At 44.1% G+C, this 18,189-nt stretch overlaps 1 protein-coding gene across 1 annotated transcript in view; it reads left to right on the plus strand.

Moving 5' to 3' along the window:
* The first annotated feature begins 251 nt into the window (after positions 1-251).
* Positions 252-18,189, plus strand: part of CACHD1 (cache domain containing 1) — a 108,329-nt gene continuing 90,391 nt past the window's right edge. Inside the window, exon 1 of the mRNA XM_069861857.1 lies at positions 252-417. Coding sequence (XP_069717958.1) covers positions 373-417 — 45 coding nt within the window. The 5' untranslated portion in view covers positions 252-372. The remainder of the gene's footprint in view (positions 418-18,189) is intronic.

Below are 18,189 nucleotides of genomic sequence, written 5' to 3' on the forward strand. Positions count from 1 at the left end.
GGCGGGGCGGCCCCTCGGGGCAGCGCGGTGCCCGGGGCGGGCCGGGGGCGGCTCCCCGGAGCGGCGGGGGCGGCCCCGCCCGCGGCCCCCGGCGCCTCCCTCTGCCGGCGGCGGCTCCCGCTCCGCCTCCGCGCCGCAGTTTGCGCCGAGCCGCGCGCGGGTCCCGCCGCATGGCGGCCGCCCCGCAGCCGTAGCCGGGCCGGGAGGCGGCGCCGCGCTCTCCGCAGCATGGCCGGGGCCGGGGCCGGGGCCGGGGCCGCCGCCCGGGGCCGGGGGCCGCTCGGCCTCGTGTGCCTGGCGCTGCTGTGCGGGCTGCGCGCCGCCCGGGCGGAGTTCTCCATCCTGGACGAGGCGCGGGTCCTGGCGGCGCAGATGAAGAAGCTCGCCAGCGAGGAGCTGGGGGTGCTCACCATGCAGGTACCGCCTCGCCCGCCTTTTCCCTCCTCCCGATCTCCGTTTTTTTTTGTTTGTTTCCCCATCCCTCTTTCTTTCTCCGTTCCTCCCTTTCTTTCCTTCCTTCCCCCCTTCCCGGTTCTTTGCGAACTTTCCCTCCCCCTCCGCCGGTGCGGGGCGGGGGGCGGCCGCCCTCCCCTTCTCCCTTTCTCCCGTTTCGCTCGCGATTAACGCGGTAGAAGCGGGCAGAGCAGCCTCCCCCGCGGTCCCGGGGGCCGGTGTCGGGGGCGGCTGCCTCCCGCCCGAGCATCCCTTCGCCCGAAAGCGCTCGGAACGGCGCAAAGAAACCTCCCCGGACCCGAGCGCGGCTTGGGACGAGTTTATTCGGCTGCTGTAGTTCGGTTTTGGGGGACCGGGGGTCGGGGAATGGGGAGGGATTCGTGTGTCGGCGGAGTCGGTGCGGGGCGGGGGGCGCGGAAAGTGAAATCGGCGCCGGGGCGGCTGCGGGGGAAGGTTTGATCAACTGCAAACGCGGGATTAAAAGGCTCCCAAATGGAAAAGGAGACACTTTCATAGGATCAGCAGGGGTCTCTATCCAAATGGCCTTTTATCTCCTCTAAACTGGCTCCATTCTCTCACCTCTGGATCACTATTGTGCCGGGCGGCCTCCCAGGGCTGCGTTTTGTCCGGGGAAACGCTGAGCCGCCTCTTGTCCTCGAGGCTAAAACGACGTGGATTTATACGGCTTCGCTTAACAAGGTAGATTATCGACGCGCTCGATTCAAGGGAGTCACTTTTTCTCCTATGCCCTGCATCTGCCTGCCTGTATTGCCCCTCAAAAAAATGGGAGCATCCCCCTGAGAATGGGGGAGTCTCTGGTTAATGCAAATCAAGGCAGTGCAGCCAAACTGCTAAATCTGTCCCTGGTGCTAAAACAATCTGATACGATCTTCTCCACTCCTATTGTCTTAAAAAAGCGACTCATAAAAATATACACGATTGCCTTGCTAACTGGAGTGATGCACTAATGATACGTTAGCCAACGGGAGGATAAGCCAGGTTTTCTTTCCAGGAATTGCACGAACTTGGGAACAAACTGGATGCCAGTGCACAGGGATGCAAATTAATGTGAAAACTGTTTACTGTTAGTCGGATTTTTAAGGCCCCAAAGTAGTTTAATGTGGTGAAACTGGTGGTTAAAATCTGAAAAACCCTTTTCGTACTGAGCTCTGTTTTTATATGCTTTATATTTTTGGCTGTCGTAACTCCCCTCACGCCAACGTGCAGCCCGCCCTTTGCTCTCCCCTGTAACGTTATTACAGCGTTTTAAAATTAAAAAACGGTGGGAACAAATCTCCCTGGACTTTGGGAGCTTCATTGCTTACCTTCTACAGTGGAACACAAAATGTTACAACTTGTATCACTGCAGCCCATGCTTCATGCTTGATTTTAGAGCAAAGATTCCCTAAGCCTGCTCAGGTGGGACCAGGTGTAGCAGAATTCCCTTTTTCTCCACTTGTGCAGGGCTGTTGGTGAGCAGCAGTAGGTTGCTTGTGCCGCAGGACCACGGGCACAATGAAGGTGCTCAGGGTGATTCTAGCGGATGCTGTGAAGGATTTCTGAAGAACAGCAAGACCACTTTGGGGCTTTAATTGGATAAAGCCCCAAAGTGGTCTTGCTGTTCTTCAGAAACAGCAAGGGTGTTGCCTTGGGTTTAGAGGGTGATGTGGTGGCAAGCCCCTAACTGGGAAATAGTAAGAGGAAGTTGTAGTGAGAGGAAGGATTAATATCCGACCCGTTGGGAGCTGTGGTTTTATTTAGTTTCATAAATTGCAGGGGAAGAAGCGGCAGGATTTAATGCTTCCCTTGCGCACTCCCTTCATGCTTTGGCCCTTGCCAGTTGTGATTCCCGTGTCTGCATGTCCCGGTAATGGGCAGGAGGTGGTGTCACCAGCCGCTGGAGCAGGATGGGAATGTGGGAGAGGAGAAAGGATAGGTCTGAGCTGGAGGTGGGGAAGAAGCATCCAGTGAGTGAAGGAGGAAGGAGCAGGTGGAAATGCTTAGAGTGAAGGTGAGAGGTTGGTTTGGGTGTGTTTTGAGTCTGGAAAAGGAAATTGTAGACAGAGCCTCCATAAAGGCAGGAAGGGAGGATGAGGTGGAGCCTCCAGAGTGGACACTACAAGAAGCAGTGGAAGAGGTAAGAGGAGCACCATGGAATTTCTGAGCTTTAAATGCCTGTGTAACCAAATGGAAGATGTGAAGTAGAAAAAGGTTTAGATTTCTGCTGGCACAGCCATCGATGCTATAAGTGAGATCAGTCTTCTTTATATGCTGCCTACATCCTGCCATACAATCTTCTTCTACCAGTATTTCACTTAACTAGTCCAACAGCAATAAGGGCTAGTGTTTTTAGTCTGATCACGGTATTTTGCTTTGTTGAGGGGAAAGAGGTATATTTGTGTCTGCACTGTAATAAAGGCTGAAGCTACAAGAGTAATAAGGAGAGAGATTTCTGATGCTAGCATCAGTCTGAAAATTGGTTTTGGCACTCCCACCACAGCTTTCTATTTATAGACACTTGCATGAGTGCATCTGTGCTCTATTGGACTATTACCTTTAAGTAATACTTCTTCTTGCCCGTGTTAAGTGCTCAGATTTATATACGTGTTTGTTCCTTGAATGGGACTGTGTGGAGCAGCTGAGCATAGTGTAATGTGGGTGACAACTTGTGAGATGCATCCTTCACTGAATGTATTGGGCAGCAGTTTCACAGTTTCTTATTTTAGTTTCAAGTCAAAATATACATGTTTGTATCTTATGAGGTGGTCACTAAAACACATGTAATACACTGTAGTGCAGGAAGGCGTGCAGGTGCCTGGGTGTCTGTGTGTTACTGTCCTGGGAGTTATTCCTCCAGGAGTAGTTAAATGCAGTAAGTTCGTTGATTGGCATCCTCTATTCCGCTGATCATTGTTCTCACTCCATTTGTCAGTTCTACTGAAACCATGGTTAACATTGCTGTATCTTAATATTGCATATATTCCTTTTATGCATCAGGGTATGGGGTGGTGTGTATGTGCACGTGCTTGCTCTTTTTTTTTTCCTCAAGCAGCAGAGGTGATCTGTTGATGGTTCTCCCCAAAGTTTGTCAATGCTTCTTCTAAATCAAGCAGAAACAGCTGCAGCACGATCTCTTACTCTGCCCTCTTGTTCCGCAGGATGGAGGAGAAGCCACCAGTACAAGCAGGACAGGGATGCTTTACCTGAACCACCTGGCACCATTACCTTCTTTTTTTGTTAGCTAGAGCACACGTTGACAGTGTCGATGTCATTACAGGGAGCAGCTTTTGACAGCAGCTCCATCCTTGGAAAGCAGCATGCAATCACATCTCCTCTTGCTGCTCTAAGCAGCCGTATTACTTGTCATTACTCAGTAGACTCTGTCTTAAATTGCCCAGTGTCACAGTTTGCAGAGTGCTGGAGCCTGGGGAACGAGCAGCTCACTTGACAGTCCTCTAGTGTATTCTCCTGGTCAGAGCTGACACTCAAGACTAATTAAAAGCTAAGTGCCCCTTTATACTAAAATTATAACTCCATTGGTGGTTGTGGCGTGACCTGGGCTGCTGGTGGAGTTTCGCTATCTCTGTAACCTGGCTCTTCTGATCCTGGCTTTGTCTGACAGGGTTGAAATTGCAGAGCAGGTTGTTGGTTGAAACAACTGAAATTCTCTAGTTGGGAGGTGGATGCAGGAAAATAATAAATCTGACCTTCTGTGAGCATTTAGTTTGGTTTTGGCAAGGTTTAATCCTGTAAGTCTGCTCGGGGCATTCAAGGTGAGGACTATTTTTTTTGATAGTATGCAGCAAGGTAACATCTCCGCCTCCAAAATGGGGATATAATATGCTGGTTGCAGTGAAAGTTGAAAGGATTAAGCAGCGCTTTGAAGATGAAAAGCATTAAGTGCTTCTACAACTTGCAAAATGCATGTTGATGTTTCTAGCCAGATAGTAACAAAAGTTATAGGCCCAGAGGGTCTTGAATATTTTTTTTGAAGGCAGCTCTGCCATCTTTAATCCTTTACACTTACTCTGTGAAGGAAGCACAGCCCTTTCTCGTTGTCTGTTACTTACTGATCTTGGAGGCTGAGAGTGAAAGAAAATGCATTTTGACTCTGAAAACAGCAGTTTGGTGGTCATTTTTTTTCTTTTGTTCATTAATACTTTCTCAGTTGATGTAGTGGTGTGTAAAATAAACAACATACTACAAGCTTCTCCATGTTGATTGGCAAGTTTATTATTTATTGATTTTAGCAATAACTGGTCTAGTCATCCCTTTTTTTCAAGAAAAACAGTTTGTGTGCAGGCCAGAATGACACAGAGAGGAGATGTCTGGGGCTTTGTATGGGCAGGATGCCTTGACACTGGTGTTCTGAAAAATCCATGTACTTTGAAGATTTCTGAATGGTGCTGAAGAGTTGCAGTCACTAGAACCATCCAGTTATTTAATTTCTTTGAAAATGATCACTTTTTTTTTTTTCCCCCTAACATGATGGTCTTCTGTCTAATCATGGTAGGTTTACGTTTCAGAGGAGAGAAACTGCCAGAACTGTGATTCTCCATCTCTGAAATCAGGGATTTCACACATTTCCCCGGATTTTAGAAATAAATCTGTTGGTGTCTGTGAGGTACTTGCGAAGCAAGTGATGTAAAGCACCACAAGTCCTCCTGCGCCAGGCCTGAAACCATGGACCCTCAGCCAAAACAAGAGCACAGAAGGCTACTCCCCTCTTTTTTTACCTTCTATTTTCAGGCTGTTGCCAGCTCATGAAGCTGAAATACAGTAGAAAAATTTAAGTAAGGAAGGCTGATAAATGTTTGACTATATAGATTTTTTTTTTTTAATTATTACTTGGCAGTAGTGCTCACTGTAGTAATAATTACAGAGTAGAAACCAGTGGAGCAAAACCTCATCTGTTTTACATGATTATGTCTTGGTTTGAATCCAGCTACAGCAGTCTTTTTCAAGGCTTTCTCAAAGCCCAAGACTGCAGCAGTTTTTCATCCTATTCCACACGGATTCTTTTTATCTGGCATGAAACATTTCAAAAAGATAGAGCGAGGTCCTGGTGGAAGGGCAGTGAAAATGGCTGCATGTAGGAGACTGAATCTGAATTTTTAATCAGGCTTTGAGTTGTTTCTTCAAAGTGTCAGGACATTGTTAGTGATGTTAAGTCTTGCAAAGACCAACATTTCCCTTCAAACAGGGAGAACGCAGCTGCCCTGTGCAGATAAAAGTTGCTGAGTGTGGTGCAGCAAGGTGGGTTGGTAGATAATTAGCTGTCCCCTGTGCTGCTGTGACGAGGGACCCTGCCAGTTGTGGCAGGGATCGGAGGGGTCATTAGCAGCAAGAAATCCAAGTGCACTGAAGCAACTGTGAATCTCTGAGCTGTGGCGGGGCTGATAACGTGTATGCTAAGAAGGCACAAAAGTAAATACAGCATGTGTTAGCCCACTTTTTTTCTTGAGTTAATTCATCAGAGGAGGAATGGTTCAGTGCCTGACTATTGGGATGTAGCAGAAAAGCTGCTCTGCGGCTGGTAGCTTGGCCAGGCACTGGTGCGAAAAAATGTAATACTTACTGTCAAATTAAATCGGGTGTGTCATCTTCTCTCAGACAGGAAGGAAATGTGAAGCATGAAAAGATTTTGTGTGTGTGTTTATCAGTTATCATTTTATGTTCATGGATAAAAGGAAGGATTAAGGATAAACAGAATTTTGTTGTTATTAACAGCTATTGTTTTCTGTTTGTCAATTATTGGTGAACAGATGGCAAGGAAATGATTGGAGCATTGTCACTTGGTGTATGGAAGTGCCCTGCTATAAGGAATTATCCCAAATTTCTGCACGTCCTTTGTCAGCACACTGTGTGGATTGAACTGTTCCAGGCTGGGATACAGGGCTACCTGAGTGCAAGCCCGGTTCTCCATGAAGCCTGCTCATGGCAGCACGTCATGGGTCAGGACTTGTAGGTGCTTTGCTAGAAACTTAAAGGAGGGTTGAATAATGTCCCACGAATGATCAATTTGTATGAAGCTGAGTAGGAAAATATTAACTTCGGGGTTTTTCTTCCCCCCCCCCCCCCCAGTACACAGATAATAATTAAATGTCAAGTTTTAAACTATAACTTATTTGATGTATGAGCCTTGGTTTTGTTTAATAATATCATTACTTATCCAGTGTCTACTCTGAAGACATGCCTTTTCTAGTATAAAATAGGGTGCATGCTGAGTCATTGCTTGAATCTTGCATTAGGCGTCTTCTTCGCTGGTACAGATTTCCATAAAATACTGCATGTCTAATTTAGAAGAGAAAATCTGAGCTGACTTCTGAGATCATCATGGTGCTACAAGTCAATAGCACTCATTTCCACTCCCATGAAAAGTTTTAATAGATTCATTTTTATCAGCTGCCTGGAAGGTCTCCTGAGTGATTTTGCAAAAGTATATTTGCACAATTACAGTCATTAGTAAAAATAAACTATTATGTTTTTCTTTGCCAGCTTCTCAGCCAGAAGTAGCTGATAGAACCAGCCTTTCCCTAGTGCTTTTTGCTTTTGAGGACATGGTTTTGCTCCACTTTGACTCGGTGATTCAAGGCTGCAACTGCTTTACTTGTAGAGCAGAAAAGCTCCAACACCTCTTTGAGAAAAGCTGGAACGTTACTTCTAGCAGTTCTGCAGAGCTGTCTAGCCAGTGCTCTCTTGTCTGGTTTTGGCCATCTTTTGCACATACTCCTGTGATGCAATAGGAATTTTTGGCTGGGCTTAATGATTGTCGCAGGTCGGGATGAGGCCAGCTAGAAAAAGCTTTAAAATAGACACATCTGGAAGTCACCATAAAATTTTCCAGAAGTTGGAACCCTTTAAGCAGTATTGCTTGTGTGCTCGCCCTGGTAGGGTTAGGAGAGTATTTTTATGCCATTGTTTTGTGGATTTCAGACTAGATTGTGTCTGAAGGTGGGTTCAGCTTGACGGTGATGATATGGCAGTACTATACCAAAGGGCTGGGGTGCTCCCACGACCTCCCTGTCTCTGGTTCAGCCCCTACTTCTCTCAGTTTCAGCAGAGGATGCCTTAGAAATACTTCCTCTTGGGCCGTGCTTTCACCTCGGAATTAATACCAAACAAAACCTGGGGATGGTGTCAGTGATGATGGGATGGAGAGGAGGAAGGACAGACTCCCCCAAAATAGCTATAATAGGAGCCTCTTTGCCTGGAGCAAATCCAGGCTCTGAGCCAATGCTGGAAAGGGCTCACCAGTCCTTGGGAAGTTTGCGCGGAGAGCCAGGAGGGCTCTTTGCCTTTTATTTGTTGGAAAATAAAGGAACCCTAAATAGTGTGAGTCAGGAGCATAGGATTTTATCGTAACAGAGTAGCGTTTGATAGTAACATGAATGGCAAATTAGCAAAATATCTTGGTTTTAACCGAATAATCAGCAATCTTCACCAGTTCTTTCCCAGAAGCTGTATTCGCACAAAGATAATCAACTGTGTGATCACTGTATGCTCATGGTCCTTTCCTTCCTGTTTACCGTATGTTGGCAGCTGGATGTGAAAACCAGTTGAATAGTGCTACAGCCACAGGGAGGGTTGTTTGACAGCATCCAGATAGCGGCATGGCCAGCGTTAATGGCAGAGCTTTTCATGGCCAGGGACCATTCCATGTCTGCTGTGTATCAGGCTGCGTTGGATGGTTCAGCTCACTGATGCATCATCCCAAAACTGGCTGCTGCTTTGAGAACTGGAGAAAGCCCAAGTCCTCATCGGAGACTGATTGTGTTTGACTTGCACTAGTACTATTTTGCCTTGCAACTGCAAGGAAGAGAAAAAACAGTCACATGATGCTTTTCCAGGGTGAAGTAGATGCTGTGCTGTTGTATGTGTTGGCAGGTGTCAAGGGGAGGAGCGCTTTATGGGAATGCTCTACAACAGCCACCTGAGTATAGCTACAGAAACATGCACTTCGTGGTTCTATAATTAAGTTTGCTTGAAGTGTTTGCTTTCGGTGGTGGCCTGTCTATTGCAAATCAACACGTGGACAACAGCTTATGGAAGGCTGGGACAGTAGAAGGTGGTTTTCAGGGTCTTCTTTTCTCTCTTTTATTCATGAACATGTACAATATGTTCCCTTGGTTTTTTTTCTGTTATGGAAGTCATAGGATTTCTGGCTTTTAATTTTTGGAGACCTAAAAGCTGTTTGGAGAAAAGGAAAGCAGCAGGATTTCTCATCATTGCAAGGAGCGTAAAACAGAGGAGTAAAGGCCATTTCAACTCTGGTTCATTAATTTTAGTTCAGTATTTTGTTGGCAGTGAAGGCTGAAGTGGATGCATGGTCTGCACGTTCATCTTCCAGTCGACAACTGCTGGCATGGTCAAGCCCTTGTGGACTGGAGTATTTGAGGCAGGCCAAACCAGCATCTCGGAGACATAATTTTTGTGTTGTATGGATGGCATACAAAGGATAAAATAAAAGGATATTTAATTTGGGGATCATAAATTTAACAGTTTTAACAGTGAAGGGATATTTAATTTAAATATGTTTCAACTGTGATCCAGGCAGTTGGACTTTCTTCAGCATATTTTTTTGCCTAACGAATTGTGTGTACTGTGAATTTCTCAGTTGTTTTGCATTTATTTGTCCAGCGGCTAATCCAGGACTGCCGGGGTGATGTGAGATTTATTCCCATGGCCTGGCTTGGTGGAGTTCAGCTGCAGAAAACAATGTACAGGGAACACTGCACGTTCTGGTGCAGGCAGGACGAGGGGAATAAGTACTGAGGATGGCTCACTTGTCATGTTAAGCAGCAGTGGTCAGGCATCTTGTTTTTAAACTGTAAATTTCAATGTCTTCAATCTGTTAGATCAAAATTAGAAAATGTTATTCCTGGATATACTGTCTCTTGTGTCTTGCTTGTAGGAGCTCATGTTTAAAAAAATAAAAGAAATGGAAAAAAGTTAATATTCAAATACATTGCAGGAGGAGAATGAAAATGGCAACCTTTTCAACCTATTTTTGGCTTTATATTAGCTTCACCCATGTTGAGCTTGCAAATATAAAGCTAGTGCCACTTAAGTACCTTACCTTCTCTTGTGAGTTACTGTTCAGTAGTGTAATTCGGGGAAAAAATGAAGTGTGTTATTTTTCATTGCTTATTTTTGAAATGAAATTGGGATTTTAAATTATAATATTCTGGCCCTTCCTTTTCAATTCTGCTGCTGTTGTATTTTATGTAGCCCTAGATGACTTTGGTAGCTGCTCTGAGGGATGTGCTTGATGGCCTTGCACTTGTTAAAAATGGTTAGCTGGGGGTCCAGCTGGTTTTGGTGGAGATACCTGTGCTGTGTGGAGCTTGTTGTTGGGAATGTAGGATTGGGCTCCAGAAGCCACGTTCAATTTTTAACAGTTTAGATGTAAACATATTGATGATATTGTATGTCTTAAAAGTACTGGATGCAAAGCCAAAATTAAAATAACCCAAATGTAACCATAACAGTAGATATACCACTTAATAGACATGACTAGACATTTATTTCTATTTGGCAAAAAATTGAATCTTATTAATTTTGAAATACTGATTCACCGTGCTGTCACGTAAATGTAATCTTACCTCTCCCTTCATATTTATGTATTTATTCAGTAAGTTGCTGACTGTAAGTCCAGAAATATATTCAAAAAAAATACATTCTGGTAATTGCAACCTCAGACTTTCAAATGCTGCTTTTTCATATGTGTCCGAGAATAGAAAGTCAGCTTTCAAAAATAAATGAAACCCAGCGTATATCACCATGGCTTTCAGCACTGAAAGAAAGGATTTTTCTTCGAGGAGCTGAAGTGCAGCAGCTATTTTGAGAAGTGAAGGGAAGACTTGGAGTCAGGACAAAATGAATGCAGACCTGCTATGTGAAGGCTGGTTTGAAAAGTAAGACCTGCTGAGCGTGCTCTCTACTTTGAGTGTGTCCTTTGCATGATTTATTATAGCCTAAAAATTCACCCAAAAAAGGGAAGAGAAAAAATAAGCAGCTAGAATGGGATAATAGTCATTAAAAATTTCATTAGAGAAAGGCATTGTTTTGGGTTTCTTCGAAAACATAATGAAAGCTGTTGTCCCTCTGAGCCAAATCACATGAGAGCTGCTTCGCTGGATGTGCATACAGTGTAGGTCAGGCTTATTCTGGACTCTTACCTCTTTTATTAATGCACACCTTTGATACAAAGCCATGTTATTGTGCGTTCAAGGCCTTTGACCCCAAACGTGACTCATTGGGAAGCATAGAGGCTTCCCATGAAGCGCTTAGCAGGTTCTCTTATGCAGTCTAGAGGTGCAGCAGAGCTGGGTTTGTGCCATGTCCCAGAATCTCTCCACTGTTTCATGAGCTGCTCTTTGCTTGTTTTGTGTTGGTTTTGGTGTTCCCCGTGTCCTTGCTTTCCAGTGCAACCAGTGTACTGGGAGCATTTTCCCTGCCCCTTGGCATCAGATGAGTACTTAGCCCCCCTCCACATGACGTGCATGGGGCTGAGGTGATTGGTTTGCAGCTTTGCCTGTGGACACATCCCATCAGCACAAGAACGAACATCGTTGTAACTGAACTCCTGAAGTTTTGCACTTGATGGAAGATACCCTTGAGGGACTGGCAGGGAGCTGGATGGACACCTAGGGCTGCAACTGCGTAGACCTGAACGTCTACAGAGTGCTGTCTGCATGACAAAACCCAGCAGTTTTGCCATCATCTGCTCTTCCTCTGTGTCCGTAACAAGTAGCTAGACTGGGCCTTTGCCACTCCTGCTAGGAGATGTTTCATTTCAGTACTGAACTCAGATTCATGGACTTTTGGGGATTCTTGTTCTGAGTAAAGGTTATAGCCATCAAGCCGTAAGTCTTACTGCCTGCATGTCCAAGTATGTATTTAAAATGTGAAAACCTTGCTATAGCAAGCCTGTAGGCTGGCAGTGTGGTCAACTACAGCTCCTGCAAAGGCCAGTGTGTTGAGCTGGTCGGCCGTGCCCACACTGGTGAAGGTTGTCAACTTGCAGCCTCACTTTGATGCAGAAAGCAAAAAGACAGATTCTTTTTTTTCTTTTTTCTTTTCGATGGAGAGAAAATTACTCGCTTACTTTCAGGGCTGGCAAGAATCTATATCTACCTGACTTAGTTATTCAAAATCTTGGGAGGTGCTGTGAGCCCCTGTGGGCACAGGAAAGGGAGGAATGCGTTGTAGAAAGGGGTGCAATGGGAAAAGCAAATAAAGTGGCTGTTTACTACTTTGTTTTTGAGAGCAGGAGGAAATGCTTAGTTCATCCAAATACCACAATGGGAGAGCAGGATCCAATCAAACTCTATCTCTTTCTATTTTTCTTTCCTCTGAGCATTATGTTTGGTGCAGGTAAGCTGTTAGGGCTTGGGTTGTTCTTTACATTTTATCCCTGAACGGTGCCAAATGCAGAGTGGTCATGGTCTGAGGTGCCTGCATGTCACTAGATAAAGAACTGGAAGAATGAAAACATGCAAAGTACACCTTCGGCTGTCATTGTGGGTACCGGACCTATTTGAGTATTACTGCCAAGAAGTTGTGAAGCATTCAAAGCTACTCGTTTTAAACCACAGTTTTCTGATAATGGACTTAAAAATCTTATTGTGTAGTTGAGTTAGTGACTGAACCTTCACTTTATAATCTCTTTATAAAAATGTATGCACATTAACAGGACGTATTTAATAGACACACTGCTTGGATGAAAGGGCGCTTTGTGGAAGGAAGCTTTTGTGCGATTCTGGATCTCTCAGCAATTCCTGTGGAGCTTCCCAAGTCTGGCTGACACTGAGCGGCGGAGGAAAAGACTTTCTCGCTTTCAGCTTGAATGGAAAAGAATGGGTAGTGAGATGAGCGTGGGGGAGGGAACCCTGCTTCCTGGTGTGGAGCGATTGCTGTGGGCACTCACCAGCTGAGCATTTAACATGTTGAGTTGGTCCTACCTCCAGCTGGGGCTTTGCATTTGCAATGAGCTCTGCGCTACCCTGGCAGCGCAAGTGGGGTTACATCAATATCAGCTTCCCAGCCTGATGAAATTGAGACAACTTTTCTGAGCCCAGGTAGTCCCTTTGTTTCTGGTTTGGTCTACAGGTCAGGTTTGTCTAATGGCTACTTACCAAAACAGCGTTTGATTTCTTTACTTTTTATCTTGAATTGAGATCTGCTCTTTAATCTTCTATTTAATCTCTCGGCTAGATTTTGGTGGGTTTTTTTTCTCTCTGTGGTTCACCACAGATTCTTGGTGAGAAAAAGGTTTTCTTTCTCAAAAAAATAAGGCTGCAAGGTCATGAGTCTGTTTGGTTTGACCTGGCAGACATCTTCATGAGAACAAGATTCTATAATGGACATCTAGTTTAGTTTCCAATGACAAAACCTAAATTTCAACAACAAAAAAAATTCTTGAAGTTCTCTAATAAAGACATCTGATTTTGTTGCAGATTCACATGTTCTATGGGGCTATGTGCAGAGAGAGCCACACCTTACTCCTGTTGCACAGGGCCCCAGAAAATGTGCTTGGGGTCCTTGGGAGTAGGGTTTCTAGTGTGGTCAGATGCTGGTTGCTGTGCAAATGCTGCTCACACATTTCTAAGAAGACATCCAGGTGAGGATAAGCCAAGACAGGGTGGTTGGGTACCTCCAAACAGATGTGTGTTGACAGGGGTAACTCCTGCAGTGTATCTCGCCTCTGCTTCTTGCCTTGGAACCCAGCTGCCTGAATTCATCTGATTTCTCTTGTGTGCCAGTGGTTTCTCAGCTGTGGTCACAGCTAGGGACTCACTCCATCTCAAGAGCAAGAGCAGGTCTGTGTCTGGTATGAGGTGGGCGGTCTGCAGGTGCCTCTAAAAGGCAAAGCTCTTGGTTGAGTGGTGGCTGAAAGTGCAAGCTGAGGAATGGGTTCTCCCAGGTGCCTTCAGAGAGGTATTAAATTGGAAAACATTGCATGAGGAACATGTGGCCAAGCTGAAGCTGTGTGACTTGGGTGAAAATGATCATCGGCTGGGATGTCTCCATATTCCTGTATGACTTGAAAGGACTTGTTATCTCAGGATAAAATGAGATATTACACACTGATGTCATTATTGTGATTGAGAATTTCATCTTGAGAACTTAAAAAAGGTTTTTGTGACAAATCGCTCCACACTTTTTTGCCAGCAGCCCCAGCACAAGCATGTAGCATTTCTCTGTGTAAAACCAAAATGAACAACCAGCCTGTTAGTTTTTGGATGAGGGCACAATCCCTTTCCGCATGTGCTTTGAATTGATGCATTTCAGGTGCTGCTCACTTTCCTTGATCTCCTCTTGCCAAAGAAAAGATATCACAGAAGTGATAGTAAGCTCCCACATACTGAATTTAATTCCTCCTTAAAGACAAAGGTATACGTCCTTCCCTGTTAGCTCCCCATTTAACTCTGTATTTAACTAAGTGTTTTATCTGGGTATATGTGGAACCTTACTGGATCTGTTTCTCTCTCCCTTGTTTTTCATTAAAACAGAAGAAAATCAGGTAAAGGTCTAAGGTATCCCTAAGTCATTGAGTGATTACCTTTACTTAGCACCCATCTTCAGGATAAAAGCTTCCTAGTTAGTGAGCTTACCCATATTTTGTGGTTTTGATTACTGACCTTGTTTCATTAGATAGAATGAACCTGGAATTTCTAAGAGCATGTCGTTGCACTATGTGAATTTTAAAAGTAAATGAGGAATTGTGTCCTGCAGGGTTCAGAAACTGGAGAAGGCAGCACCAATTGCTGGAATTGGAAATGAGCCATTCCATGAGTAATGTCGATATAGATAAATTAGCATTTTCTACCATAGGGTGTCCCTACACCAAATTTCTCCTGATTACAGTTCCTCAAAAGCATGCCATTGTTAAAATGGTCAGTTGGGTTGAGAATTGATCTTACAGGTAAGAACTGTACATTGTGAGGTGGTGTGAAAATTTTACATTCAGAACTTGTGGGGAATTAAGTAATTTCTGATAATTATTGGCAAGAACTTTGTCAGGAGCGTGGAACAGGGATTTTCCAGCAGTCACTAGAATAGTCTGCTTTATTTTAGCACATCACATGTGGGCTCAGGAGAAAGGTTCTTTTAACAACTTGTTGGTTTCAGATAAATAAACAAAAATACCTGCTGCATCCCTGCAAATCTCACCCTTCGCTGGGCTTTCTACACACATGGACTTGTTGCACAAATGTGATGTCACCTGTAACCTCGGGCAGCTGGTTGTAGTTCGTTGTGTTTGTGGATTTAGGGTCTTTCATAGGGGTTTCGTGGCTTCACCAGTCAAGTGCACCTCTTTTGTAATAATGAAATTCTGCAAACTTAGAATTGTCTTCGCAAAGGCAAGAGGTAATTGAGATTGTTAGTCTCCAAAATGAAGTATTTGGACTAAATAAAGCACCTGAAATGTCTGTGATTTGATAGCAATCCCCTGTATAATTATCAAATGCTGTTCTATCCTATTTGCTTCATGAAATACTTGAAAAACACGGACAGTGTATGCTGTGCAGTAGTGCTGTGAACTTTAAGTAAAGCTTACACATTCTGAAAGCTGGGAAGAGATTTAAAAAAGGAATTTTCATTGATTTCTTTCTATGTTTGCTGCAGGTTTTATGTTCTTCTCATTTGATCTTCAGTTTCTTTAGGTGAGAGCTGAACTCTGAACTGAAAATCAAGTTCCTTGTTAGATGAAGATTTCTCATTAAGAGTAATAATACAGAGGAGTGGGTTTTTTGGAGCTCCTGCATGCTTTGCAGACTGGGATAACAAGTATTCATTTTTTTTTAATCAGGAAAAAAAACAGTATTATTGTTATTACTATTTTATTTTTGGTGACTAAAAACTGAAACAGGAAATGACCTCCGAGGCCCAGTTTCCATGACACCCTCTCACGTGAATCCAGTTTTCAAGAAGATGAAAGGCCAGAGCAGCCTTTTGATGGTGTGCGGCTAATTGGGTGGCAGACGGAGGCAGGTTTTCTGTGAGGAAAATAAAGGAGAAAAGAAGTGGAACAGCTGTGTGTTGATACATATGTATAATCCTAGATAAAACTCTCCAAGGACAAGGAAATATAGTAGTGCTCTAGTGAAGGGAAAATTAAGAATCTTTGAAAGCATAAATGTGGCTTTTTGGTGGGAGCTTGTATTTTAAATTAAAAATTACTGGAATGAAGGTTTTGTTAAATAATGGATTTGTGAAATTAGAACAGAACCTCTAGCTCAAAACAAAATGTGGTGTTGGGTTTTGTTTCTGTCTAGGCAAATCTGAAGAAAACGGCAATGTGCTAAGTTCTTTTTGCAGTTTCCTTTGCTCAGTACGTTCCTACCCAGAATGACGAATGGTTAGAGCAGCATGCGGCCAGGTCTGTGTTACTGCAGCTTATGTGAGGGCAGCTCGGGAACTTTCCATTTCTATCATTGCTTTTCTGTGTTAAAAATGTCGTAGTGCAAAAGTAGAGTGTGGAGATGTGTTTTTTTGGTATATAGATTTAAACCTGAGATCTCTCTTCTGCTGATAACGGGCACGCTGATCAGGCTGTTGCCATACGTGTAATCTCTATGGTGAATAATAACCTTCCAAGAGATGGCAAAAATGATAAATGTGTGAAGTGAAATATGTAGCACAAGGACTTTTGTTTTGTGTTTTGGTTTGTTTTTTTTTAACAGTTTGACTCTCAGGTAATATAGCAGATTAAATGCTAGATATTCAGAAAGTTTCGAATTAATTTTATTTTACTTTCTGGGACTTGATACAATAAGAAGTCAATGCAGGTTCTCCATATTCATATAATTGGATAGAAAAAGAGAGTACAGATCATACACTTCTGCCTTGGTCAATTTTCCCCTCTGCTGCCCCACTTACTTTGGGGACTCTAGATGTCTGAAGAAATTATTTGTCCTCCAAAAATGAGTGTTTTAAGTTAATAAACTTATGAGCCTGTTACTAATTGCCATCTGTTTTTGATTCAAGGGACAAGTCCTGAAGGAATCCTAGCAAGCTGAGTTGTGGAATGAGACGTGACTGAGTGGGCAATTTCGAAGTGAAGTGGTTGTGTTTGCTTCTGCCACAGCGTCTGTAGGTGTTACAGTGCTGATGTGTTTTATATCTCTTAAAACATAGGCAGTATGCTACAATAGATAACATCTTTTTTTGTTTATAAACTATCCATAAAATTGTCTTATCCAGATACTAAAGTGAGAAAACAAGGTTTTAAAATTCTTGTTTTAGCTTCATGAAAATAGAAGTTGCAAAGGGCATCTTAACTTGCAGTTGTATTGAATATAGTTTCAGGTTTACTCCATTGAAGTAGGTCACAAGCAACTTCAAGTTGCGGATCAGACACGGGTTGTTGTCAGATGCGTTGGCAGACGATGGCGCATCCAACCTCATGGCTGGCTGCTGTGCAGGGAGGAGGTCCTTCTCTAGGCACATGCTTCTGCTATGTCGGGGCTAGGACTGCAGAGCAAGCTCATGAGAACTTGCTATGTTTTCAGCAAGGATCTGTCAAACCGACTCATCCTACAGCCCCCTGACTTAGTTCTAATAGCAAACCATGAATTCACGAGGGTTACAACAGGGGCTGAGCTGACCCTGCTTGCTGAGAGCAGAGGGTCTTGCTTGCCTCTTCACTGCCACCAGGCCCATGGTCCATCCCTTGGGCTCTGAGCTGGCTGCACCCACCCATGCAGTTAAACATGATTGCTTTCCCCCACCCTGAGATTAGCCTGGGCTTTCATGATTGGTTGAGTGAATTTTCATATCTTGCTCCTTCAGTAGATGTTTTTCTGTCCAGATGAAGAAGAATTATTTTCTTGCGTCTGTGTGCGCGCAACCTTGGTTTTCCCATGAAGTTTTGAATGCCTGGAAGGGAAAGTTGTTGCAGGAACATTTTGAGGTCACTCTGGTCTTGAGACCTTGTGTACTGTCCATGGCCTTGTGGTACCTAGTCGGTCCTGGAAATGTTTCCAGCTGGTTAGAGCTATTTCCATGCATTGTTCTTTCTTCTGAACATTTTAGGCAGAATGTGCCACGTAGGTTGGCATGGTTCAAACTAAGTGAATAGAGTTTTATCTCTTGAATATCAAAGCAAGCCTGTTTTTTGAATGCAGGAGATTAGGATCTCTCCAATGAAAGCTATCTACACCAACAGTTGCTATTCTTTCAGAAAGACTTCAGTGGTTTGGGAACCTAAAAATCTGCCGTGCAGTTGTTAAACAACCAACAGGAGGTGGGTCTGGAGGAATTTGGCACAACTCTGATGCAAGACCTTTTCGCTTTACTGTCATGCACTCACTCGTAACTCATGGAATGGTAAGGAAGCAGCTTACTGTCTGAAAGGGGTGTTTCACCATAAATAAATAAAACTCTCTAAAACCAGCTTGACTGCTAGTATTGGGCAACTCCTCTGCCTTCTCACATGAAGATCTTATTAGGCAATAGCTGTAGTCTCGCTGCTGGTTTTCCTCTGCAAACTAAGCCTGGGGGACTGCTCATTAGCTCCCTGCCTGCCTGCCTGTCGGAGAAGAGCATGGAAAATTCATCTGTGAAGAAAGGGCCACGGTCTGGCACTGTGGGAGTGCAGGTGGGCTGGAACGATGTGCAGGAATTAAACTAACGTGCTAATCGTGCTCCTTACAGGAGGCTGGCTGCTCTACAATTTCAGTATTTTCTGGTATAATAATCTCAGTGGGTTTTCACCAAGTCTTTCCA

This window comes from Phaenicophaeus curvirostris, chromosome 8, assembly GCF_032191515.1.
Source record: "Phaenicophaeus curvirostris isolate KB17595 chromosome 8, BPBGC_Pcur_1.0, whole genome shotgun sequence".
In the NCBI taxonomy this organism is placed as follows: Eukaryota; Metazoa; Chordata; class Aves; order Cuculiformes; family Cuculidae; genus Phaenicophaeus; species Phaenicophaeus curvirostris.